Below are 27950 nucleotides of genomic sequence, written 5' to 3' on the forward strand. Positions count from 1 at the left end.
CCTTCTGTCAGCCCTAAGATGTTCCACAGAATCTGTTTGGACATTTAAAGACTCAGGAGGGTGGCTTGTTTTGTTTTGAATCTGTTCTTGTTATGTTTATCCAGTTGTTTTCATTCTCCTTTTATTAAAATAAAACGGGTGAGGTGTTGGGGTCCCTCCCCTGCCATGTAGCCCTGGGAGAGGGGCCCTGAGGGCACAGACACGGGGCTTCCCTGTCCCTGCTCAGCCTCGTTCCCATTGGTTGGTTTGTGTTCCCTGCGCGGGCAGAAGGACCCTTGGTCCCGTGACTGGAACAGTTCCTGGGCAGAGCTCCGGCCATGCGGCTGGAGAAATAAACATCTCTCTGAAACATCTAGCAAGAATCTGTCTGTCCATATATATTTCCTTTCCACGGGACTCCTGGTTTGATATATGCGTGTTGCAGGATCCCCACTGCAACAGTTTCTCACTCTTTTAATCTCATTTCTCACAGCTGTGAGGTGTTTTTGCGCCTTCTTAACCTGTTACCACAGAGGCACCGCCATGATGAGCCTGGCTATGCCATGCTGTGGGACTGCTGTGTCCAGCACAGGGCACCCCTGACCTCTCCTCACAAAGACTGTCTTGCAGCACACCCTGACACCCCTAGCAGGCAGTGGTGCCACGTGAGAGAAACAAGAAGCATCCTGGGCCTTTGGCAGTCTCCCTGGCCTGGGACACATGCATTGGAGCAAGGCAGAGCCTGGTCTCTGGGCTTTGTCAAATGCAGGAAGGATTGAATTAGTTCACTTGGTCGAGCAGCTCTGTGTGTTGTCACACCATGCCACACCGCTGGGACAGGGGTCAGTGTAAGCCGTTAGTGTGGGGTAAACCAAAAGGTGGAACTGGGGTCTGGGAGGTGCCACAATTTCAGCAAAGTCTTCGGGGACTGCTGTTTGAATATTTGAGGGTGAACTGTGCTCCACAGCTGCTGAGAGAGAGGCGCTGTCTTCAGTGCTCCCGAGCTCTGCCTGATCCTGCCCTGAGCCACTGTGCTCCTTGCCCTGCTTGGAAAAGAAGAAAAAGCATCTTTCTGCCAGGTTAGGAGCCCAAATCTGTTCCACAGAGGCTTTGATGATCCTGGAACTCCTTGTAGAGGTTCATGTGCCAGTGTCTGTCTGGAGGCAGGGAGGGGAGGAGAAGGCAATGAGGAGCAGAGCACTGCCCCTGCCCTCTTCAGTAGCTGCCACTGCCTGCCTGGCTCAGCTGTAATTCCAGCTGCACCCATAGAATTTAAACCTCTCATACGTTAGGAAAATGCATTTAAAGGCTGTCTTCTTTTGGGATTGCTGAATTTGTATTCTTCCTAGATCAGGGAAGTCCAGCCCTCAGTTTGTCTAGAGTTCAAAGCATCTGGGCTGACAGAGGTCATCCCCCTCTCCCTCAAGGCCACACTCGTGGATATGTCCAGAATGTGAAGGTATGGAACCACCAGCAGCTCTGCTGGGGTCAATGGTGTTGTATCTTGGGGTTGAACAGGCTTCTTCACTTACTCAGGCTCCTTTCTATGTGCCAGCAGCTGTCTCTGACCCGTTTATGGGTCAGGTTCATCGTGAAGTGGTAGATCGGAAGTGTGTTTGAAACATGGCCATAGCGTGACCTGTGCGTGGAATGACATCATGGGTGGACTCTGTTAACTCTCCCTGTGGAGTTAAATGTTTTAGTGCTTTATAGGAATATGGGATCATCAAATGCTTCTCATGAGGACAAAGCAGTTTTTCAAGATGATCCTCAGATCACATAGTGCAAAATTTTCCCATACAGTGAGTACAGAAGAATACAACCATTCAACCTGGATGCATAGTTTTATCCATCTGAATCTGTTATGCAAATCCAGAAGACACAGCTGTATTTTCATGAAATATTATATGATACCTTTTTTTTTTTTTAAATTTTTGCCGAGTCTTTCATGTCTGAATACCACTTCAGTTTCTTTGCTGACTTTCACTTCTAGTGATTAGTTTCTTAACAAGCATAGGCTAGCCTCTGTAGGTTTCCAGATACTTAAACTGTAGAATTTTTATGTCAGTTCACATTTAAAATGAAACTAAAGGTTGTTATTTGTATACTTAAAACCATGTCTGTTGATTTTTATGGATGTGTTAACAGCTTTCAGTAAAAGTAATGTCAAGGTATGGTACATTTCATAGGTTTGGTATGTCAGCTGTTCTGTAATCTCCGGTGCTATAACCACAGTACAAACCTGCAAAAATCCATTTATTAAAAAAATAAACTGTAAAAATGGTTCCAAATTGTCATATACCTGAATGAATGCCCAGGAGGCTGGGGGAGCCTTCTATTGCCCTCATTTATAGGCAAGCCAGATGGACTTATTTCAGGAGAAAAAGGTACTCAAGCAGAAACTGTCCTTGTCACGTTGCAGTCTGCACTGAATTTGTGTGGCCGAGGCCATTCAACCTGGATTTGTAGTAAGAGCACCAATTATGTTACAGTTTAGATTAACATGACACGTTCCATGCTTATCTGATGTTATGTCCTCATGGGGGTGATTTGGTTATTTTTCCAGGCAAGCCAACGTTTATGAAAGCTCCTGAAGATCAGATTGGGATTTCTGGAGGAGTGGCCTCTTTTGTGTGTCAGGCAACAGGAGAGCCCAAACCTCGTATCACGTGGATGAAGAAGGGGAAGAAAGTCAGTTCTCAGCGGTTTGAGGTAATTACCAAAAGAAAAAAAAAGCCCAAACCCGAAAATTCGGTAATCAATCTAATCCTCACAGGTCTTAATTGCACAATAATCATCACTGCAACCTGGGTATCTCTTCGTCACTGCAATACAGAGTGTAGAGCTTTAGTGTAAAGCAAGTTTCCTTCCCTGCAGCAATGCAATCTGTAGAGCAGGTGGTGTCCTTTGAGCGTGATGCTGGAAACACACCAACAGGACATCCTCCTTCAGATGGGAGACTGGGGCTTACAGAGAATTGGATGGCAGATAACAGTTGGATCTAGCAATACTTTTTCTGGTTTCATTACCAGAATTTATAAGGCACCTCTTTGACCTACTATCCCCAGTGGGATTCAAAAGTGAGATGCCAAAACACTACTGGAAATCTTTTTAAGTGATGGCTACTGACATCCCTCCCACAAATGTGCTTGGAAGGGGAATGGTGAAGGGTTAATTAATTTTGCTGGGAGCTAAAGTATGAGAGAAATGAAGGGAGAAGAGCAGGTATCAGAAACGTCTTGGGAAAAGGGTCCAATTTGGTTCATATTTAAAATAGTAAATATATTTTCACTGACTTTCTCCACCTTTTTCTCCACTTTCCTTTTTTGGTGTTGGGCTCCCTTCTCTAAAACTGCCCTTGGAAATGTGACCCTTCTACAATTCTGCTGCCTTTCTTCTAATCCCCTGTCTTTGATGTTTTTGCTTTTCTGACTGGAGCACAAGATGACTTTGCTGCCCAGAATGGATTGATTCAAGTCACCAGTTTTAATCATGATTTTATATGTGAGCAGAAAACCTTGATTAAAGCAATCAATTTTAATCTTGTTTTACACTGTTATTTTTCCCTGGTAAAGGTTTTGTTGTGTAGTAACTATTTAAACATTCTAATTTGTAAGTAGACACAACCTTTATAGTGAATTTGGTGCTTGTTGTGGCTGACCAGAGGGCTATGCCATATTACATGCATTTATATGAGCAATTTCATACCTTTGTTCACATCAGTTTGGATACATAGTTTATTGTGTCAGGAGATAGTGAATAATTTTTAATTTTTTTTTTTTTTTTGCTAGATAACTATTAATTTTACTTCATTACTAGTCTTAATTAGGGAAAACTTGGAGTTAAGTTTAAATGGAGAAAAAACCAAATCTGATATATGCATGCTAAGTTGTGACACAGAAGAGGTATCCATCATTAGCAAATGAACAACATTTTGGTCTCAGTGTCTGTCTGGCCCTTAGTAGTTGTAGCTCTGTTCCTATCACACAGTGTTTGTTCAAAGGATAGTGAGGCCAAAAGAGCCTTTCTGCTGTTTCATCTTTTAGTCCTTTTTAGTCCTTATCACTGAAGTGAATTAATCTCTGTAGCTGACTTTGTCTTGTTTTAAAATTTGGCAGTAGCCCTGTCCTTTGTAACGATTTAGCATTTTGTCACAGTTTCATACTTAATTTAAAAATGAATATTTTTAAAAAATCATTATTTTAAGTGTATTGTGGTGATATTCATATTCCTCTTTGTTTACGTGACTCTCTCTTAGGGGTTTCTACAAGCTGTTTCTGCTACTTGATACAGAAGGGCTATTCCAGCATAGGGAGTAACAGATTTTTTTGGTGGTCTTGGTTACCTTTTGATTTCTTCCTATTTCTCCTGTCACTGCAGAGTCTTGTGGTGCATTGCTTTTTTCCTTTCTGTTTTCTCTTTTGATCTTTATGCTGTGGGAAGTGCTCCTAAACAGGCCCTTGAAAATAAGGTAAAAGTTCTGCATGGTGGTAGAACAGGCTCTAGGCTGACATCTGTGTCTGGAACGAAGGATCCCTTAAGTCTCTTCATCTCCCTCCTCAGTTCCCAAGGGATGGGACTGGGGGGCTTCTGCCTTTGCCTCATGCTGTCACCATCTGCAGATCAGGTAGTATTTCTAACTTTTGCTGTACTCTGTAATAGGAGAAGGGTGAGTTTGGCATTAACAGTGCCTTGAGGCTGTGCCTTCACTGCCTCGCTGTTAAGAAATAGCATATAGTGATCCAGCTACAAACTAATAAATACCTTTTTCTTCCATGTATAAGTCAGAGTAATGCATTTTGCAGCTTAGCAGAATGGATGGAAAGGCAATGATTTATTAAAGACTTAATTTATTATGCTGGGGAAGGAAGTGTAATTACATCATTGTTGATTATGCCAGAGTTGCAAAGTACTCAGTGCTGAGGGACATTAAAACCCCTCACTCTGCTGGAGTTAGCATGCATTGTAGGTGCTTCAGGTTTTATTCACATTTTGTTACTGTTTCCCTGGCAATCCCACAGGAGTATATCATTCTCCTCTTCCATCAAGGTGAAAGTTGGCACTAAATTGTTATCAGTGATTAGTAAAATCATTAGTGCAAATATGGCTCAGATGTTTTAAATCATCAGATTCACATCTTTATTACCAGGTTGATAATTTGTCAACTTTAATTGATCCATAAAGAACCTCATTGGATCTTCATTTGTTCTGGCCTCCTCAGAGGACAAATATGTTCTTGACACTGAAATTTTTGTGTTACTGGATTTGGAACACTTAACTTACTGCATAGTATTTTAGACAGGGCTTGTTTTGGTTTGGTTTTTGTTTTTCAAGCCCTGAATTCTTTTGACTTCCATTGTTTGTTGCAGAAGATACCAGTAAAGAAGTGCTTTTTTTCCATTTTCAAAGGTTATCGAGTTTGATGATGGATCAGGATCAGTTCTGCGGATACAGCCCCTGCGCGTTCATCGAGATGAAGCTATCTATGAGTGCACAGCTACCAATAGTGTTGGGGAGATAAACACGAGTGCCAAGTTAACAGTGTTAGAAGGTAAGGGGGAAGTTTTTGCATGCCTAAAGTGGCAGGAGACACGGCTTTGGCAGCTACATGCAGCTGCATTTAAATGGTGTGGTGATATTCTAGCTTGATTTGGTAAAGCTTCCTGTATCAGTTGCTCTATTTTTTCCTATAATAGAACCTCATATTTTTGAGACGATCATGGAAGGATTGCAGATTCTGAACTTTCTTTAGAGTGTTTTTGCTGTCTGATTGAGAGGTGTCATTTCTGACTTGAAGAGCTATCTACAGAGACATTTGTATACTTTCCTCATCTGTTTGCTTTGATGTAATACCCATCTTCAGGGTATCCAAGTATTGTATCTGACAATCAGAAACTTAATCTATGTTGCTGAACCTTCTGGATTAAATCAGCGCACAGATATTCAGGTTACTCTTCAGGTTTAGAATTTGATGTGAAATGTAGTTGTGTTTATTTTTCACTGTACTCACGACTTAAAATTCTGACTCTTCTGTTAAAGAGTAGATTTTCCTCCTTGTCTCCTATATGAGTAGGTTTTATTTCGCTTGCTATGTTGTGTCTGCTGAATGGAATATTTTGTGGAAAAAGTTTATTAGATAAAACCAGGCATGTGAACAGTTGATTTTTTAAATATTAAATTGTCAGAATTATTGTTTGCTTTTAAGGAAAGGTGGGGTTTTTCCAGCTTATCAATGTGTTCTATCATTTGTTTATGTATAGGATTTTGTAAATGTACTGAGGTGTTACAAATCCGGGGCATTTGGCTGAATGGATTTTTACCCCTTGCATTTTTACCCCTTACAAGCAGGAAAAGCTTAGGCAAATTGCTTGTTGTTTATAGATTCATGCAGAAACTTCTAAGTAATGAGAAAACTAGACTGGAAAGTGTTTATTGTTGTAGGATTTTGAACCAGAGGAGACTGGTTATCCTGGTGGTGAGTGTGCCAGCCTCACATGACAAGTTGCCTATTGTTCCTTGTTCTCCCATCCCCATTTATAGCATAGAGGTAATCATATTTTCCTCTCTGCTCTGTGACAAAGAATACATTAAACAACTGTAATGTGCTCAGGCACCGTGGTGATGGGAATCATAGAAATCATTCAATACCTGATGTGATTGTGTATCTTGTTTCTGGAGGTGGGGCATCTTAAAGATCAGCTTGCTCTCCAGTAATAGTATTATTAAGAATAATCTATAGGTGCTATAGACTTGAAAATTATTGGGGGACAAAAATCAAATTCTTTTTGTTACTTCTTGCCTTTGCAGCCATGTATGCAAGTGCATAAAGCTCAGTGGAGCTCTTTCAGCAGTTTATGTGCAGATCTGCATTTAAATGCTTCCTGCAACTGGATTTTTGTGATACTGGATGCTTCAATACCAAACTCTTCCATGCAGATTCCTGTTTCCTTTGGTTATAGTTGCCTTTATGTATCTTGGATATGTATGCACATGCACACACACGCTAATAATTTATTTGCTCTGTGTTAAGTGTTCAAAGGCCCACAGAGACATGCCTTGCATCAAGGAGCACAACAGTATTTCTTAGCTCCATGGTGTTCCTGCTGATTTCCTGATGAGGTAAAACTTGCAGACCACCACATAAATAGGGAATGTTAGGAAACACCACAGACAGGAAAAGACATGCGGGCACACAATTTAGGAGCTGCAGAAGCAGAAGTCAGTAGCAGTCAAGCACCGAGCCTGCTTTTCTGTTTGGAAAATTCCTTTAATTGGGAGTAATGATTGTCGAACATGATCCCATAAGGTCAAAAACGATCTGCAGGCTGGGGAGGCTGTGTTTTCCACTCAAACTGAAAAGTATCGACCCCTTGCTGTGCAGTCTTGTAATGGGCAAAATTAAGAAACATTTGCTGCCTAACGATTTGTATGTGCTCATGCATAGAGTTGTGAGCTTGACTGTGAGGATGGAGAGCTACATGTGCCTTTTATGTTGGCTTCACTGACAAGGAAGATGAATTCTGTTATGATGTATTTATATTTAAGAAAAAAAATGTTTTACATTGCCCTTTCTGAGACTTTTCTACGGACAGCTCTGAATTTTTCAGTCATGTTATCTTATTTTTCTGCATTGTCTAATAGAGATTATGATGTTTATGATTTTATGAATATGATTTTTTTTAAATTACTATTAATATTCCTTTGTTTACACATTGGCAAAGTAGATATTGCAACTCAGTGCCCTGGTTGTGGTTGTTTACTTTCAAAGGCTTCCAAAAAATAGTGCTAAGTGCCCAGCTTCTCTGTTATGCCATCACTTTTTTAACATGAGTTTTCTAGAGGTATTTGTAAATGACACATTTTATGTGGAACCCTTGATACTCTCAAGACTGTCAACTAGGATTGGATTTTTCCCTCTGCTTTTGGGGTTAAAATAATTTCTGTAATTGGTCTCAGATGGCAGTTTGAATGATACAGACATTCTGCACTTCCTTTCAAGAACTTGACTAATGCAGTGGTCCCTGGTGCATGACAAAGCTTATCATAGACGTCCTCGTGGTTACGTGCTGCTAAATACACAGCATGTATTGATTTTGACATTAAAAATCCTTTATAACAGTAAGTTTTAATTCTTCTTCACAATTTGCCTTTAGAACATAGGCCTTAACATTAAATCCAGAAGTCACAGTTAGGGTTTACCAGGCTGTTATTAGATGTCTTTGTAGCTAACTAAGCTGGAGCTTTATTTTATTTAGATTTCTGCGATGTTTTACAGATCAAAAGCAGGTTATTCTTTCTAATTGCCAGCTTATTTAATTCTGAATATTAAGAGAGAAGCATGAATCCAGTCTTCCAGGGGAATCAGGAATTCTCACATAAGTGAATCTCTTTTAACAGTTCAGTTCCCTACTGCCCTTTTATTCTTTGCTTCCATGTCTCTCATTTTTCCCTTCTAACTGCAAATCCTGTTGTGACCAAACTACGTATACTTTGTGTAACTGGAAATTATTTCTCCTGTTGATAGCAGAAGAAATAGACATGCGTATACCTTCTCTTCTCATTTCTCCTGGGTAGCTGATAAGCTGAATTATGTATGAGTCATATTGAACATTTCTATCTTTTTTCCAATTATGACCTGAAGCAGCACAGAAGTATGTTTCTGCTTGGCAGAGGAGGAAGGCAGTGCAGAGAGGGGGAAGGCTAGAATCAATAAGCTGACACACATTCTCAAGAAAAGCCTCAGGGACAAGTTAGTGGCACTAACAAATTAATAAATATATTATTCAGTGGTAATGTTGAGAATTACAGAACATTTTAAATAGGTTATATGAAATATAAGTAGGAAGGATGCCAGCATGCAAGAACATAGCAACAGGCTGATGGCAGGAGTGCAGAAGTCCATGATGTCCTTCCATGAGGCTCTTTATATGCTCTGCATTGCAGCTGTATTGGGAAGGCGATGGTAACAGTGTTTGTCTCTAGTTGCTTCTATGTACACCAAAGGATGCCTTCAGTCACTGTTTTCCATCAGTTTCCACTCAACAGGAAGATAAGGAAAAGCAGTGGAAAAAAAGGTCTTCAAGGGGCATGGAAAAATATATCGATTCTTTGGAAGAGAAGGGAGGCTCAAATACAAAGTATGTTATCAGTCCCTTCTCCCAGGGCTTTCCAACTGGGACATTCAGTTTTGATTTCCAGAACTGGAAAGCCAGTTGATTGCAACTGGTCCTTTAATGCTTTACAAGCAGTCTTTTTTCACTCCCTTGTAATCCAGAGCATACAGTCGTATCCAAGTGACACTAAATATATTCAGTTTCATTTCCCTTTGTTTTTAAGTAGGTTAAATGAAAATACCATCTCCAATTTCCATTCTAGATCTATGCAAATCCCCTATGCCTCTATCCCAGACTCCTAATCATGTGGCATGTAGTTATTTGCCTGGAGAGTGCTGCCAGGCTCCACAGGAGAGCAGCTCCTGGTAAAGAGGACAGACAGAGGAGCCGAGGAGGGGTTGCTTGCACAGGGGTTTCAGTCTCAAGGTAACCTGGCAAGTTAAGTTTTCCTGGCTGGCTTTGTGCTGACAGAAGTCAGGGAAGTTTTGGAGTGTTTCACTGCAGCCCTGGTGTCGTGTTTTACCGTGAACTGAAACATCCTCGTGGTATCAACACTGTGCTCAGCACAAATCCAAAACACAGCCCCATACAACGGGGTTAATTTTCTTCTTACTATGAGGAAATTTAAGTCTATCCCAGCCAAAACTAGCACACCTAGAAAGTTCCCGAGTGCAGCAGTTGTCTGGGGTGGCAAGCACTTCTACCATATCGTAATTTGCTGTTTACTGAACCATGTCATGAGCTTAATTTCTTTCACCATCTGCCAGCTGCATTCCAGTTCCTGGGGTTACCCTGTTTGAAATGCTGTAAATGGTAAACATTTGACTGTTGCAAATGATTTCTGCAGAGAGCCAGGTCTCAGAAGGCCTGAACCAATATGCCCTTTTTGTAAACATTCATCTAAAAGTGATTTTTGTCATTGGAATAGTAAACAGAAGTTAGCTATGTTTAATCCTTGTTTATCTTTGGTTAGTTACAAAAGGATCAGTTAGATCACTGTACTTTGGCTTCACTGCTTTTGCATCTTTTCGCCAGGAAGAATTTCTTGCAATTTGTTGTAAAGTTGAGACGATTACAGAATGGAAATGGAATCCATTTGCGTGCACTCATTCTGACTCTGTAAATGAATTAAGGCTCCCTGTGCTCTGCTGCTCCTGGGATTGGTACTATTTTCTTTGTGTCTCTGGTCAAGAGAGGACAGGTCTTTCTTCTACGTGTTTCATGTTAATTAACTGTTCCAACATCCTTTGGTCTCTCCCGGGGAAGAAAGACTGCTGTGATCCTACTGCAGAGGTCCTACTCCTGTTCTTAGCTCTGTACACAAGCAATCCCAATAGCACTTCCTTCCTGTAGGAGGCAGGCAGTTCATGGACCTCTATAACTATTGCTTTGCCAAGAGCTCCAGTGCAGTGAGACTCCACGTACTTCCCTGCTTAGGGAAATGTCCTAACGTGCAGTGATGCACAGAGAAATAAAGAAGCCTGAGTCTGTCTGCTTTTCATTGGGTCTTGGCATGTCCCATGCTTGTTAAAAAGAGAAACATGAAGCCAACTACTCACGGTGGCCTCATTGCAAAGTTCAGGTTGTCAGCTAAAAGAATCTGAATCTGAGCTCATGTGGACTTGTGCTATTAAAGCATAAACAGTGTTCATAAGGAAAGAGTGCATTGTGCTGCTTGACAGCAGGTTGCCTAGTATTGGTTGGGTCAGTTTAGGAGCCCTGTCATCATGCTAACAACTCCAGTTGTTTCCCAGGTACTGACTAGTGGCTAAAAGGATTCTTCAAGGGGAAAGGGGTGGTCTCTTGGTCCCACTGCATACAGATTGAGGAGAATTTGTGATCAGCTTCAGTTAGACCACGAAAATTTACAGAGACTGTTTTACTTGTATCACCATTATGTGCCATGCTGCCAAAACCTAGACTGCCATGGTATCTGAAAAACTCTTTCAGCTACTGAAGTTTTGGTATCTATAGAGCACCTAGCATTTTAATCCAGGTGTGAACGTCATGGTTCTATGCAAATTATATTTATTTGCTTTCAAAGATTGGATTCAGTAGGAACATTAGTCCCGCTCTTATAGTTTATTCTTATAATATTTAACAAGAAAGACTTTCTTGGCTGTGAAAGAAAGACAAAGAAGTAATTTTCTCAGGTGAAGAAAAGTTTTAACTGTTGTTGGTCTCTCCTTCAAACAGGAGAGTCAGCAGATCTTTAGAATGTATCAGACCCAAATGCCATAATTTCCATTTCTTATCTCTGTTTAAATGATTAACTAATGGCACATAACCATGTAATGTATCTGTGATAGCAAGTTCCCTCAGAAGACTGCCATGCACTAAGGTTAACATCCAGGTTCATTCCACAAGTTTATGAAGCAAGAAATATAACCTTTGAAATGTTTTATATGAAATATCACATTGTTAATGCCAAGCTGAACCTTTTGGAGCTGTGCACTCCCATAAAACCTTGTGTCTGAATAGGTATTGACCTCTTAATCTTGACAACGTTTTTCTTTTGCAGCAAATGGCTGTTTCTGCATATTACCTCTCAAACGAGGTCCTATGAGATGACATCTCTAACGGGATGAGGTGTTGTCACATTCTTAGCAGCCAAGTTTCAGTGGTATTGCAATGCCCAAAAGCAGCACCTGCAATTTGGGAAGGGCTTTCCAGATAGAAACAAGTGAACTTTAGGTGTCAAACAAACAAGAATGGAATATATTCTACAGAATTCTGCAAAAGCTGTAACACAGGGTTCATAGTGCCAAGTAGCTTGAAGTTGTAATTGTGCAGTTATATCCTGTAAAAGACTTCTCAGAGCTTCTGGTCTCACACAATTGATTTATTCCAAGTTTATTTAGCAGTTTGTAAGTGCTGACTTTGGTACTGGAAATCATGTTCAGCTAAGAAATTTTGTTGCCAGTAGCAGTTGCCTCCATTTTATTTGCTCCATTTCTGAAATCCCTCATGAAGATATTCAGAAACATGGGGATTTATTCAGAGCCTTGTGGCAACCTACTGGTATCTTCTGTCTTTTAAGAAAATGAATAATTGAGTCCTGGACGTTATTTTCTCTCTGTTCTTTGGCTCAGGGTGTTGAGACAGCTTTCTTCTCACTTTGTGTTACCTTAGAGCTTCCTGGGAGATTGTCATGAAAAGTGTGTCAGGCTGTTCTAGTGCTGCTCTGCTGTCAAAACGTTCAGCCTATTCCAATAGGTAAATGAGGCACAAGCAGATGAGTTTAACTCTCTGGCAGGGATATGCTCATGCAGGCAGGTTTCTGTCCTGCTGGAGAGGTGTCCCTGTGGGTTGCCATCTCCCAGCTGAGGCCAGGGATGGCCAGATGACTGCTTCTGCCTCTCTGTTCCAGTTTGAAATCAGACAGGTTAGATTAAATTGTCTGTGGTTTAAACTAATCTGTTTTGACTCTCTGTTGGAACAGATCATCGGTCCCAGCTGGGAGGCAGCAGCCACCAGCGCTGCCTTTCACGTCACTGCAGAAAGCCTGGCATTCCCACATGCCCCGACCCCGTGGCCACAACCATGTCTGGAAAGCTTAGACGGCGCTGGGATTTTGATGGTGTCAGTAGGCAGTAAGCCAGGGGAGAAACATGGCACAGGCCTAGGCTAAAAAGAGTGGTAGTCTAAAAACGGCAGGGGAGTAGAGCAGCAAAGTGAAGGCTGCCAAGGAGGAGACGCATGCCCTATGAAGTTCTTGTACCAGATACTACAGAGGAAGAAAAGGCAAAAATAACATAGGTGGGTTTAAAATATTGTAAATGTCGAAGCAGATTATTTTGTTGGGAAAATGAGTATTTAGGTCCCAGTTAACCAGAAAGTGGCCAACTAAGCCTCCTCTTGCTGTAAAATCCCCACATGAGTTTCATGGGGGTCAGTCTTCTTTCTGATTCTCCTGGCCTCAGTGCTTCCTCCTATTCTGTACCTGTTCCTGTTTGATTTCAGGGACTTCTTTGAACATGCTCTACTACAGATGTGCACACAAAGAATCTTGCAAAGGCCTTTTCGAAAGCACTGATGAATCGATGAATTTTGGAGATAGACCTTTGAATGTGCTCTAGGATCATAGCTGCTTTTTTGATTCAGTTGGTCACTGGCTAGCATAACTTCTCTGCATTTCTCTGACGCACCCACACTTGTCTCTTCTCCTCTCCTCTTGTTTCCAAGCAATATGTGCCAGGCTTACAGCAAAAATTCTAATTATTTCTTATCTTTATTCATATTATTCCTGTCACTTAAGGTGATTTGGCTCTTCTGACTTGATTTTTTTGACTGTCGTCTTTATTTACAGCATCTCCACAGCACTGTCAATTTAAGACCCACCTTTTGTGCAAGGGCTGTTAATGAATCTTGTAATTTCAAAACTGATATTCAGGGAACTTGTTGATGGAGACCATTATTGCACAACTAATAAAAAAATAGTGAACAAGAAAGCGGAGTTGATTAGGTGACAGTGAGCCCTGATTTGGCTCTCCAAGTGTTTATTTGGTAATAACTAGTCTGAGGATGGACCTGGTGACTCTCCTAATAAAATTATTTTGGAGGACTGGCATCCAGAAGAAAATATTTTTATTAATTATATATGTAGGGTTCTAGAAGTTTTTCAGAGAAGGAGAAAAAAGACATGAAAACCCGTAATTATGAATTAATAATCTTCTTATTGTAAAAGGCATTTAATGGAAATTTATTTGATTCATTTGGAACAGGAAAACGAGAACTTAAATTTGTGTAACTGTGAACCTTGTCAGAATAACCCACACACACATTTCTTGTCAGATTTAACATCTACTGGTGACCATGAGAAACTAAAATAATAGGTCTTTATCATCAGATGTTTCAAAAGACCTTTCTTGCTGCTGGATCTCTTTCAAGATGCCTTGTGCTGGGAGCGTCTGTAGCAACCTGTTATTGACAGATGTGCTCTCTGTAGCTGGTATGTCAGTCCTGCTGCTATCTCCTGCTGACTAATAAAGTTTGTTGCTGGTGTGTATTTGTAGGGTCTTTGAAGTCTGTTAGGTTGTGGAATAGCCTTCTGAAAGAAGTAGTACCTCATTGCTTAACTATTGGAAATTAGTGGGAAATGCTATTTGATGATGCCACATGGATTACCTGCTTTGCTTCCGAGGAAGAAAGGGAAGGGCAAGAGCAAGGTGTCTGGAAAGCCTTTCTGAGGCCTTAACTATTTTTGCAAAACTATCTTTCATATCTGCTCATAACCAAGAGACTGCCCACAGCTTAGTGACCTGTTGTTATTTACTGACATGCCATGGCTTACACAGGCACTTAAGATGGTCATCTTCTGTACCTTCTTGTGCAGAAGTGGCAGAGTATATCTCCTTGATAAAATTGGAGAGTAGGTTCTTAATTGAAAAGTGGAGCTTGGAGAGTAGAGAATGTGATAACCATGACTGTGGGGAATGCAGTACTTACTGCTACAAAAGCAAAAACTCTTTGTGCAAGGAAGGTTCTATCCAATCATCGTATGTTCTGTGTCTTGTCTTCTTCCTCTCACTAAAAATATAAAGTCACAGCCCCAATTAAGTCATTCTTGGAGAAATCAAAATTTTAAAATGTAAGCCAGAAAAACGTGAAACTGGAGTATAAGCATGTGCTGATAAATCTGTAGCAGCAACAGCTGTTCAGAAGAGAGCATGTCCATGTAGGGAGTATGTGTGTTTCTTACTGTACTCTGTGGAAGAGAAGGTTCCACAAGTGTTTAACTTCCTCTCCTGCAGAAAAAGGAAAATCAGGTAACTGCTGCTGCCTTTTGGTCTTGGTCTGAGATGCACAAAACAAAGCAGGTTTTGCACCGAAGACCTGTAATATGGCTCATTCCAACAGCTGGTTTCTGTGTATGATGCTTATTCACAAGTCCCACATCCAGTTGTCCTTATGATCTCTTGTTGGTCTTGTGTTGTTTATATACAGTATAGTGTCAGGAAGGCTCTATGGTTGTGATGCTTATTAAAATGCAGTGCCCAGATAATGAGCAAAAGGAATAACTAGCCCTAATTTTGGATGCGAGGAAATAATTATTGTGAATGTTCATTGTTAATTTGTAACTTGACCTGCTAGTGACTAAAGTATGTTTGGTATCAAGCAAGATAACCTAAAATATATGCATGCCACATGCTGTCTTAGAAGCCCAGTGTTGTAGTAGTAAAATACCACCTTCCCCATAGAGTTTTCTAACAGCTGTTTATTCTTGTGGTTATTTCAGTTGGATAATAAAGTAAGTGACTCTTTCTGGCACTCCCATCTGCTCAGATTCTTTCTGCCCAGAGCTCCGGAATAGCTCTTTCAAATCCTTTATCCTAAGGAAACCAGTGGGTGTGAGGTATAATAAGATCTGTCTTTTCAAGATTATCTAGTGCCTTGATGAGGTAGGTTGGATGTTGCAGTGGGAAAACACTGCAACGTATTCATCTGTTGTGCTAATCCTGTGCTCTGTTCCTTCAATCCTTTTATCACAAGGGTCCAGCCTGGATGAAACCTTTCCAAGTTCTTGGGTGTTAGAGTTGAGTGGAGAAGTCTTAAGTAGCAATCAGAGCTATAACTTTTTCCAGCTGTAGTATGTGAAGATTCACTGTTGTGTTGCTGTTCCAAGGGGGAAATCTCCTTGCAGTAAGAGTGCCTGTCAGCACAGGATGCAGAATGCTTTAAGTAAAACTGTCTGCACGAAGTGCTGCAGGCAACAGAACTGGCATTATGATTTTTTACCTACTGTGAGACCACTGGAAAGGTGTTGGAAACATTGACCTGTTGGAGACCTTGAATAACACCAAGCCCTGCTTTTTGGCACTACATCTCCAAAATGGTGTTTTGTTTACAAGCAAGGTAATACTGGAATTTATTTTTCTGTATCTCTTTGGTTTAGACAGTGCCACAGTTGGTCCCACTGAGGAGAAAGTCCTTGGAGAGAGAACAGAAATTATAAATATATTGATGAAAAATGCTTAAGCTGCTCGTGGGGTGGTATTAACAAAAAAAGCTGCTGCAGGGGAAGGTAATGATTTGGGGAATGCACAGTCCAAGGTGATAGGACATCCAGTATAAAGAAGGTCAGGAGCTGGAACAGAATCAGCCTTCTAAAGAGAGCCTGCATCTCCTTCACTTTGAGTCCTAGGAGGGAGAGCAGTGCGTGCCAGCAGTGCTACAATTCATGGAAGTGCCTTCCAGATGGAGCTGCACTCCAAATGTGTGACAAACAAGCCAGGCTAAGCAGAGCTTGTTGTTCCCTGGAGCCTGTCTGGAAGGGAGACAAGAGTCCAGCTGAACCCCTGGCAGGTATATTAGTACACTGAAAAGCTACATATGGTGGAGATGAAAATGGTTTGCCTGGAAGAGTGAAGAGGTCAGCTGGGAGAGCCCTTGCTTGCATGGACTTTGCTTTGTAAGAAGATGGGGTGCTGTCTTCTGCCTCCTGGTTAATTTGGACAGAGTTTTTCTGTAAGAATATCACTGATGTGAAACCTAGCTGGATTATGCATGTCATCAACAAACGCAGCATTGAAGTTGTTGAATGGGTTGAGGCCAGGGGGAAACTCAATGTGTGTTCTTTGCAAGTAAATGATTTGGTTGCTTGATTCAGATGTGAATTTGTCCCTTCAAAAAGCAGCATTGCAGAGAATCTTAGCTGATGCTTTGCCTCCAGGAGTAATCTGGCCTTGTGGAAGAAACAGCAGTTGTTTTGCCTAGAGGTGGTAGGCTCAGTCAGAGTCCACCTGATTGTCATGTAGTGCGCATCCCAGCACTGTAACTTTTGCTGCCATGTGCTCCTGGTCCTGAGGAAGAAATTGCTGAGCAGATGAGTGGTATCCAGACTTGAATTTAAGCAAATATGAATGAAATCCTTATCCTCTGCAGTAGGACTTTCAAAAGGGAAGAAGAAAATAAAAGGGTTCTGGAGGATTCATGTTTTTATTAATTAGACACTAAAAATTATAGAAATACTAAAAAAAATAAAATAAACCTTAGCTCTTGCCCCAGGCATGAATTTACTAGCTTTAGTTTGTTGTTCAGTGTTTGGTTCATTGATCTTGTCACAATTGATGATTCATTAAGTTGTGACTACTGTAGAAATTACAATGCACAGATGTAGCTGAACTGCACATCTGTGTGTTCCCAATGTATTAATGATTTAAAAATGCACTTTCTCTCTGGCCATCCACTGTGCTTCAAGTGCCAACTGACATTTTGTATTACTGAGCCATTTGTTGTGGTTGGCAGAGGGAAAGTCTTTTGGTTCTCCTTGTACTTTTTTGGTGACTTTCCTCTGTCACCAAAAAAAAAAAAATCTTTTTCTATTTTTCTAATTTTCTGTTTCTTCAGATAGCAACCCTGGCCTTGCAGAATGCGAGTTGTGATGTCTGTCTCTTTCTGCAGGCTGCCACCTTCTTCAGTGTCACCTCATTTCTCCTGGTGTTTGCTTGCAGCAGATGGGGTTATTTCCTGCACCGAATTATGGGAAACATGTCACACTCAAAAGCAGGATTTTCTGGTTTCCTGACTTGCCCAGGATTCTGAATTTTAATTTTTGATGTTTGTGTGAGGTGGTGTTGACTTTAGAGGAGACCTCAAAAACTTTCAGTGTATTGACTTAAAGGCTGATTGGCACCAGCAATTCAAGAACGTGTGGCAACCATAAAATGTCTTAATTGTTAAACCTACCCCTAGCCTCTTCCCCTAATTCAAACCACTATTCAGATTGGCCCCTATTAGAGACTTGCATTTGATCAAAGCAGAAATCTGAGGAGATGTCTGTCTAACGGAGTGTAGCTTTGCATTGATGAGGCAAGCTATACCCACTATTAAATTATAGTAAGACTATGGCTATGCTGGGTAGTTAGTGCATTTTCTTGTGGTTACATTCTGTCTCTAACACCACTTTCCAGTGCAGACAAACCCATAAGACTCCTTTTGCTTCAGGCCTTTCTGGAAGTACCCAGGGAGAACAGACTGCATCTGTTCAAGCACGTACCAGCCAATGTACCTGGCTCTGTATCCACTTCCAGTTTGATCGCAGGCTGTGTGGTAGGAGGGTCCATGTCTGGTATCTCTCACTCACATCCTCTTTGGTTCAGCCATGCAACTATTTCTTAAAGGCAGATTAAAGAATATCTTTAAGAAATTATGTACTATACCATCCAAAAAAAGTGCAAAGCAACTGTAAATCCAGCACTAACTGGTCAGTTTATTGCAATAATTCATACGTAATTCCAGTGTTGAAACTGTATAATCTCAACTTCAATACAAGCCATTTGTCTCTTCCTGAGACTATAAACCCTCTTCTCCGCCCTGTGTCTTTGAGATCCCTTTTTCCACGTAAGCTTCTGTAAATTCTCTTCAACGGGCTGAACATTTGAGCTCAGTAGGCCCCTGTTGTATGGCTTATTTTCTAGCATCTACTGTCCTTTTTAGCTCGTACTGAAGTTCTCTGTGCTGTTTTTGTGCTTTTCTAGAAATATATGCATTGCAATTCACGCTGTATTTTGCTGCAGTAAGAAATGGCTGCAGTGATTGAAACTGAAGGTTAGTCTATCCCACTTTTTTTTTGCCAGGAGTCAGTGCCAAGTGCCAGAGAAGTCTGTAAGGATCATGCTTGTGGTGACGATTCCTTCAAGTACATGCTTCTCTGGCCTCTACTGATGTGTACCTCAGGCATTTTTGAACTAAAAGTAGTGGATTTAGTCAGACTAATGAAAGAAGAATCTAGTTAGGCTTTAAACTTCTGGTGTGCATATGATATTGCATATAGCAAAATGTTTCCCAGCTTCACTGTGTAGTCTGTGGAAAAAAAAAGCTGTTAATTTCCAGTATAATTTATGCCCTGCAGTGTTTGTATTAGAAGGGACAGTGGGTTGTTGTTGTTATTATTAGAAGGGACTCTGGATTTAATGGCTCTCTTTGCATCCATGCTTGTGTCTTCATACTGAAAGGTGCTGGTATATTTAGTTGTGATTTAACCTGTGTGTTGTTTTCAACAGCAAAATTATGTGTCCTCATGTGGTAGAAATAGGGCTTGGCAGCACTGTGGAGTTGCTTTACCTCCTTATCTGGCACAGTATTGAATATTGTGAGCCCTTTCAATTGCCATCTTCCAGGACTCCTTCCATCTTGCAGGTTGAACATACGGTTTTGCTCATTCCTGTGGCAACCGAAAGCTGCAGGAGCCCTGTTTGTCCAGGTGATTCAGTGTACAGGGTCAGCCATGTTTAGACAAAATATGAAAGTTTAGGAGGGGTTTTGTGATGAGCACTAGGAGGGAACTCACCTCAGGGACTCAGGGTATTTTTTTTCAAATTTCTTGTGTTCGGATTACTTTGTACTCACTCTTATTCAGATGCAGTGCGTTGGATGTTGCCTCATTAATCCTGCGCAGTTTGTAGCAGTAGCCTGTCTTTGTTATTTATAACGCAAGATGCTCCATGTTTGTGAGGCAGGCTGGCAGCAGGATGTCCTTTGTAACTTGCCTCAGTAGCTCTGGTGAGGGTGTTTTCCTCTAAGGGAAGGGCTTAGCAGCTGTGGAAGGCTACATCCAGGTCTTCCTTATGTTGATTTTGGCAGCAGAAGCATGCACATTCCACATTTCCAGACCTGACTAAGGGCTTTTACCCAGCAGAGGCAAATTTCAAAAGCCATCAAGCACCAGGGCCATTTTTCACTCCGTACCTCCCTAAAATTCAGCCCTGGATCAGTGAATCTGCCCAAGTATTCAGGATCCCCAGTTCAAGATTTGGAGCTACTTTATGCAGATGAAGGATGGTAAATGACAGTCACCCATCAAGACTTGGTTGAAGTTAGCTTCCCCTTTTTGCTTAGAACATTTAATCCTTACACAACTGAGCTGCTATTTGTGATGTATACAAGTCTTAAGCAATGCTGGAGTAAATTGAGGAATGGAGCTGAGCCAGACAGAGCAGGTTCTTTTGATCTTTTCTTTCTCTTTATAGGCAGAGAGGCAAGAGAAACTCGGGAGTGTCCTGTGTCCTGTCTAGTCCTACGCTGCTGAATAGTGCCTTTATCTAACCAATGGCAAATACATAAAAAGTGTTCACGAAAAAAATTAAAATGGCATGTTTAACAAAACTGTCTGAAACATAAATCACAAAACTTGACAGTTCATCTTCTCCACCTTCCTAACGAGTGTGTCACTAACACTCATTGAAGCACAGAATTGAAATGCCTTCTCTTACCACTTAACCTGTTCTTTTATGGTATACCTTTTTTTTTTTAGAATTGCAGCACTGTTGGCCTTTAGATCAGTGCTGCTGTTCTAAGGCTGGCAAGTGCTGGTTTTCTGTGTCTGAAAAATGAGTCTGCAGAATCTGAATATAACCTGGTGATTCATTACTTTATGCACTTTTCAGTTTGAGATATGGCATGCTGAATTTCATGGAAACTGGACCTCACTGCCAAATAACAGAGTTTGAACTTGTTCTCCTTGTGGCATTAATTTACAGCTACTATGGAGGATCAGATAGAGTGGTGCAGACACAAGATTCACCAGCAGAAATTACCCAGATTCCAGTTACACAGTTAACAATTACTCTGTAATGCTGCTAGTGTGACCCTTTCAGCATTTTTTACCTTATTTTGGCATTTCTTGTAGAAGGCCATTCTGTCTTTATGACATTCCTGACAAATGCTCATTGAAGACTGGGATCTTTGAAACTGAAGCTTTGTTGTCAAATGCAAGTTTCAGTAGAGTTTTGGCTAAACTGTAGGAAGTTTTGCCAGTGTTTCATCCCATCACCAGTGTGTCCCAGGCTATTTTTCATTCAGTTAGGAAGGGGAAGTGAGCATTGCTTCTAACTGGAGTGCTACTGCCTTTACAGTAAGTAGCATTTAAGGGAGGATACAGAAGTCCAAAGTTTGTTTAGAATAGAGGTGCAGCTCTTTAGGTTGACTGTGCTTATCTTCAGTACACTAGTCAGCTGCCTTAGATGATAACCTTTCGCTTCAACAATAGAATTAAAAGCAGCTTTTGTTTATTCCTATACCATAATATTTTTATAAAAGAAGTCTGCATATGATCTGCTAATGCTTTTCAGGGAAGCAGAAGTATACTGAGTGCCATTTTTCAGGACATACTTGTGTGTTACCATGTCAGATGCTTTGTGCAGCAGTGCAGGGTAGGCATTCTACTTGCTGCTCTCTCAATAGATCTGTTGTTTTTCATAAAGATACTTTGCAAGTGCTTTACCAGTCTGCCTTTTTAAGTAATGTGTAGAGGGTTTCCTCTATGAACTCTTTGAGTATTTTCCAAAACAAATAAGTTGGAAATTACATTTGGCAAACCCTAAATTCTGAATAATGCAGGTGCAACAAATGTTTTTATTGTTTCCTTCAGTTAAAGCTTAATTTCTTGGTGCTGAGCATTTCCACCCATCGTAGAGGTGCTCCTTGCCCTAGCATCTAGGTGCGATTGGCTGATGCTCTTTGTGTAATTGTGTCCGAGGTGATTCTTCTTCATTTGGGGTTAACTCAGTACTTGTTTTACACCAGAAACGTTATCTGCTACTCCAGTTCTGAGACTATGCTAGGTGGAAAAGCTATGAATAAAAAAGTGAGCCTTGCACCATCTTCCTTGTGCAACTTGAGTCAGTTTCCTGGATGGCAGTGGAGGAAGAAGGCTCAGCTCACAGGGGGGGCACAGCAACCTCATGTGCCATTGTTGACTGTGTCATTAGAATAATGAAGGCTTGGATTGTGGAACCTCGTAGCAGAGTCCCTGAAACAGCATGGCCATGCAGGTACAGCATGCTACAGTGAGCTCTGCACAGGCATCTGAATGTCCAGGTAAGAGACAGGACAGCTGGTGGGTACACACAAACCTGTGCATGTGACATGGGATAACACAGAAACAAAATGATCGCCTGGAATATCACTGGTTACAGTATAATTGTTGTTCGAATCCTGAAGAGATACAGTTGGAAAAGAAGGATTTGTAGTCCTGTGTCTTGGTGAATGTGCTACAGAAGGGCCTCTGTCTTAGCATGGAAAAAAAACGTGAAGGAGCTTGTGTGAATATATGAAGTGTGGGTGACGAAGCATTGCGGGTGCCTGGTGAGAGTCAGCACCTTAGTGGAATGCCGTATATCAGGGAGAAGCATGAGTCTTTCAAATAGAAAAATAATGGAGTCTGTTGTCTTAGAGAGCTCAGGGTAGTAGCTGGACAGCCCTCACTGAATGGTCAGGCCTCAGCAATTTAATATTGGGTTGCTTCACAGCTCTGCCTGACAAGAATATACTTTTATTCTGTTGTGCATTAGTGTAATCCGAAGAGAATTTCCAAGGAGCTTCTGAAACCTTTTTAAGATAACAGCTTTTGAGGCTCCATGACATTCAGAATGTTAAATGCTGAAAAAAACCTTAAAGGAACAAGCAATTTAATCATATGAATATTCACATTTTTAGCAAAATAAAATAACTAGTAGTGGAAGGAAAGGAGAAAAGAGGCAGCACAGTCTCAGGCAAATGACTGGCAGAGTTTCACTAGTTAAAAATAAGGAAGGTCCTGAAGTGTAATGGAGTGAATCACTTATGACCAGTTTTACGGTAGAGTAATCTGACATTTACTTTCAATGGTAAATACAGAAAATGATAGTGAAATGCTGAAAATGCGATGTCATAAAAGTTACAGCCTCCTCATCAAGTTTATTATGCTTTGGGAGATAGAAGGTCTTGGTTGCTCCCTGGAATAGTTAAGATGTTTGAAATTTAGACACTGAAATGTAAACTAGTCCTTTGCTACCTAAAGGTTTCAAATGGTCAAATATCAGCACAATTACACAGCCGACCAGTTCTGCTCGAGTGCCCATTGCCTGCTATTGGCTGTGCATCAGTTGGTCATGATCTGCAGGTTTCCACGGAAACTGCATGTACCACTACCTGTGAATAATTGAGAATGGCAGCTGTAATGAGGGAATTTGGGGCAAATTGTGTAAATAATCGTAACTAGATTACAGTGGTAAAATATTTTCACTCTAGATGATTTAACTTCCAGGTTTAAGGAGATTAAACTGAAGAGGTCTAGGAAAGAATCTGTCCTTGTGAAATCTGGGGATGAGTGTTATAAAAGCCATTGCAAATTCCCAGAATTTTTGAGCAGGATTTGGGAAAGTTTTTTTCTGTGTGCTGCCTCAAGGGTCTGATGTCCTTTGTATTTTTGTTCTTGGGGGCAGGTAATTGAAAGGCAAAAGCTCTGAGTTTGTAGCAGCTGTGTTGGCTGGGAAGCGACTGCTCAGACCCCACTGCTTAGGGGCAGGTGCCTTGTTCCTGTCCTACTTGCAAAGACATGTGAGGATACACCAGCGGTTTGGAATAAAATACCCAGACAGCATCTGCCAAGTCTCTCCTGATTTTCCTCTTCAGCTTAGGTATTTATTTCTTTTAAAGTTAGATGCAGTAGCTTAATATTCAGAGCACTCCTGTGCTCTGCAGTGTGATCTGCATAAACCGAAGGAGAGATGCTACAAGCTAGCTCTTTCTATAAAGACAGCTTTGTGTGTAATAGAGAGGAAAAGCCAGCTGCATGTAACAGGATTCACTGTGATTGCTGCTGAGATACTGTAGACATGTATGTATGTTGGGTTGAAGTGACCTGAAGATTTTCCATTGCCCATATCTGGGCATACTGTCTCTTGCACTGAGCTTGCAGAAGAAATGTGTGCAGTCATGCCAGCAGGAGATACGTGTGTTTTGTATTAGCCTAAGGTTAAAAAGAAATGGTGACTGTTTTGTGTGCTGCAGCTAATGAAAAGGTTTGAGCCAAGACATCATAGTTAATTGTATACAGAATTAACTTGTCTTTGAAACTGGTTTTGTTTTATTTTCTGCCAGCAACAGTTTCTCACTGCTGGTAAAGCAGTAGAGTATGTCTATTTTTGTGTGAGCCCAGAGCAAGCCAGGGGGTTGGCATTACCTGGAAGAACATCTTCTTCATCTGGGAAGCTTAAAAAGTCAGTGCTAGACTCCCAGTTGTTCTCATTGCCTCTCAAACCACAGAAAGACCTGAGAAGTAACTGCTTGTACAGTTTAGAGAGATAATGTTAATTGGTGTAACTGAGCTTTCCTCCTCGGAAGTAGTGAACTCCGAAAACTCCCAAATCCTGAGTGTTGCTAGGCTAATTGGATGGTTAAATTTAGCAAAGCTTCCACTGTGCCTTACTGAATAAAACAGAGCTTCCATTTATTATTTAAATGTCTGTTGTGACATTAGGCAGTAGCTCAGGGTGGGCTACCTTGCAAACCAGGCAATCTAGTAAAGTTATTATTGACTTGAAAGATGGAGCTTGTCATGGATTGCATCTGCAATGATGCTGTCAGTTAATTTTGAGCCAGATAGCTGTAACCAGCTTTCATTCCACTAGCAAATACCTGGGGATATATGGGTTATATGCTAGCAGTGCTTGGCTGAAGAGGAATTAGTTTTGTCTTGCAGTCAGTGATCCACAGCATGCAGCAGCCTTAATAATTAAAACCAGAACCTGTCTCAAGACTCTGATCTGAGTATGTAAAAAGGAGGTACCCTAAACTCTGTATTTTGCTTTAAAAAAACCTCAGCTCACCAAAGAAATGCTCTGCTGATGACTGAAAGGTTTAATAATAAAGAAGGTTAAATGGGAGGAAATAGTCTTGCTCAGGTTTCCCTCTGCTTATGGTGCCAGAGCCTTGTCAGAGTGAAATATGTAACACTGGCTGAATGGCTGAGCAGCTTCCATCTGCTTCAGGATCTCTCAAAGATAATCAAGAATGATGAAAATTGTTTCTTCATTTTTGACCTCTAACCAACCTGTTAGCCTTATGTCTATAAAGCAAGGGATGTCTCCAGACTGGACATAAATTGTAATGCCAGTGTAGATCACAACTCCTCTATCAATATTTGAACTGGAAAGAGCTTATATCAGTATAGCAGCAGTTTATTGTATTCATGAGAGGAACTTTGTACCCATAAGATTCATTAATTTGACAGAACCCTAATAGCAGCCTGCAAATCTTACTGCCATTTCTTGCAGAAAGTGAGGTCCTTCAGGATACGCTGTCCCAAGACTAGAGGAGCCATTCACAGCGTTCATTGCCCATGCATGCCATTGTTCTGCAAAACAGGAGGTTCAGTCTTTGCTACCACAGAGATTGGTTTCACTGGCTTTACTGATAGCACAATGCTGATGCATAGCTGACCATGTAAAATGGTACATTATCTCATACCTCTCCTTTTCCCAAGTTGTGGTTTTAATTTCTCTACATGTTTTGTGTGCTTTGGGCTCCAAGCATCCTGAAGAGAAGGAATGCTTCATGTTTAACTCCATAAAGTCTCATGCAGACTGTTGGTAAGAGATCTAACAGCACAGGTTGTCACTCTTGAGTAGCACATCTGTGTAGAAATGCTTGCTTGGAGCAAAACAAAGCTTGTGCTAACTCTTTACCTTTTCTCCAAGGATGAGTGTCATTGTTTGCTGGAGATTTTTATCTTGTTGCAGAAGTTTTGGTACCCTGTTGTGCAAATGCTGCATTCCCATGGCTAGTTAGCACAGCCAAGGCAGCTTTGTCTGTCTTCCACTACCAAGCCCCTTGTTCAGTCTGAGTACAGTGAGTGGGAACGTGGATGTTTTCATACATCTGCACCTCACTGTCAGACCTTCCCGACTGTCATTCAGGTGTCATTTTGGCTACCACATACTCACGTCTCATTTGCTTGCATTTCTTAAACTCTGTGGTAACTCTCAAGGGGTAAAAAAAAAAAAAGGTTGAGTCTAAGTATTTTTGGGGTAATGTTGAAGACTGGCAACCTATTGCAAGAGTCTATTGACTTAAGAAAGATTTAGAGGCCTTAGATAACAAAAATCTTATTGGCTGTGGAAGAGGAAAAAAACCCTTAAATATGTTTGTAGTGGATGGAGAAATCCCTGGAAAATTGAGTATTTCAGCACAGAAGTCATTGAACTACACATGAACCTGAAAAAGCTGAACTGAAATATACGTTGTATTGTCCTTTCTGTGTTTCTTCACAGCCAGCACATTCATCTGGGCCTCATTTTTAGTGTGGAATGAAAGGAGAGTGCCTTGCTGTAGTTGCAGAATCTGTCCTTCGCAGAAAGACAGTCAGGACTCAGCCCCCCATTCCAAAACATCCAAGTTCCCCATTACAGAAATTTAAAGGCAAGCTTTGAGACTACTGATAATATCTTTGGAAGTTGTCCACTGCCATCCTGTGAACCTTCAAGAGACCCCAGAGGGAGGTTGCTTAAAATGCAATTAAAACTACCGTGTTAAGAAAGATAAACACCTTCCCTATCTCTAATATTAAAAAGAAGGCTCAAATCTTTGAGGCACTGCACAGTGCACAGGCTGGTATTAGGAATTACCTTTGGTGCTTCTTGTTTTGTGTGGGGCAGATACTCGTTATCCTGAGCTCTCTTTGCAGCTGAGTTTCGGATGGAGTGCCTGTCCTGAAGATGCCTTTGGTATTGCTTGGAGATCTCACTGTTGGAACACTTTTTTCTGACAAATATGGGAAGTGAGTGGTTCATTTGAGAGGTTTGTTTGCTTGGTGGTCCCTCTTTGGTGATTATTTGTGCTGACAACACAGCCGTTGGCTGAAGCAGCCTATGTGCTGTGGGCTTAGTTGTAGGCAGCAGTGCCCCTGGACTTCTACCAGAGCGATGTTTGTTCACCTGTAGCAACAAAGTGAAATTGTGTTTATAATCCTTGCCATTTCCCCGCAGAGCTGTCTCATCCATGCACCTCTGGGGCTTATGTGAAGAGACTCTGTTGCTCGCTTCCCAGCACCAAGTAGCAAGGGAGGGGGTTGTCCACAGCCTCACTGAATTTCTCTCCCTCCTTTGCACTGCATTCCACAGGAGTGTGTCTCATAACACTCATTGTAGCTTCTGTTCCCTTGAAGAAGAGCAGTCTTGTGGGACACTGGCTGTGTTGTTCTAGGCCCTATGCTAGTGCCCCCATGTCACTTACTTGGGCTGGTGGTGATAGAGACCGAGCGTGCCTGTTACCATGCTCGTCCTAATGGTGTTGTCCCTGCTAAGGGAAGTGATGAGCCTTTCCCTGCCATGTCCCCCAGGATATGTGCCAGTCCAGCCTGTAGGAGCTTGTGTTCTTTGATCTGCTGCAACACATCTGCTCGAAAGGATTAGCACAAAACTCCCTTCTCAGCAGCTTACAGTTGTCATATATTGACACCTGTATTTTGGTATTTGCAAGTTAAGCCTTGCACTTATACAAATAAGCAAGCTCAGTTCTACATGGGTAAAATTGTAGGATGAGCCTGTTTTAATTAGAGCTGGTGAGACTCCTCAACGCTCCTGCTGTTTGCTATCATAAACATCTTGCATATGTTTGCAGCACAGTGAAAAAGACAGACTTATGGGGCAGGTGCTTCTTTGTAAGCAACAAATCAACTCCCAGATAATTGAAAAAGCCACAGTTGTTTTCAGAACAGGTAGAGGATACAGAAGGAAGTATCATTGCCAAACATCTGGTCTGCAAATCTCATGAGAGGAGAGTGGGGAATTCCTTCAGTCCTGGGTCTCCTAGGATGTTTGTCTCTGGCATTCAGACTGTTCCCTAGGGGTTGCTTGGTAAGCAGCTTTCCTGGTAGGTGTTAAAGCAAACAGAGCTCAGTGCCTGGATTTTCCTTTCAGGATCAGCCTGAACTTTTTCTATGGTCAAATAGGGGTATCTAACATGTTTCAGATTCATTGATTCATAAATCAAACTGGGAAACACTTGCAGTACTAAATAAAGACTATTTAAAATAAAGAATGTGCATCACAGTATCGCACTGTACAAAGCAATGGTTCCCTGCTGTACCAGCACTCC

The 27950-nt window shown here is 41.3% G+C and overlaps 1 protein-coding gene across 22 annotated transcripts in view; it reads left to right on the forward strand.

The window, feature by feature from the left end:
* The window catches only part of PTPRF (protein tyrosine phosphatase receptor type F), a 380951-nt gene that overhangs the window by 182390 nt on the left and 170611 nt on the right, over positions 1–27950 (forward strand). For all 22 annotated transcript variants that reach the window (XM_048313478.1, XM_048313477.1, XM_048313492.1 and 19 more), the window contains exons 4-5: positions 2546–2691; positions 5389–5530. In XM_048313478.1, the coding sequence (XP_048169435.1) occupies positions 2546–2691; positions 5389–5530 (288 nt within the window). The remainder of the gene's footprint in view (positions 1–2545; positions 2692–5388; positions 5531–27950) is intronic.

The sequence above is a fragment of the Corvus hawaiiensis genome, chromosome 9 (assembly GCF_020740725.1).
Source record: "Corvus hawaiiensis isolate bCorHaw1 chromosome 9, bCorHaw1.pri.cur, whole genome shotgun sequence".
NCBI classification, from domain to species: Eukaryota; Metazoa; Chordata; class Aves; order Passeriformes; family Corvidae; genus Corvus; species Corvus hawaiiensis.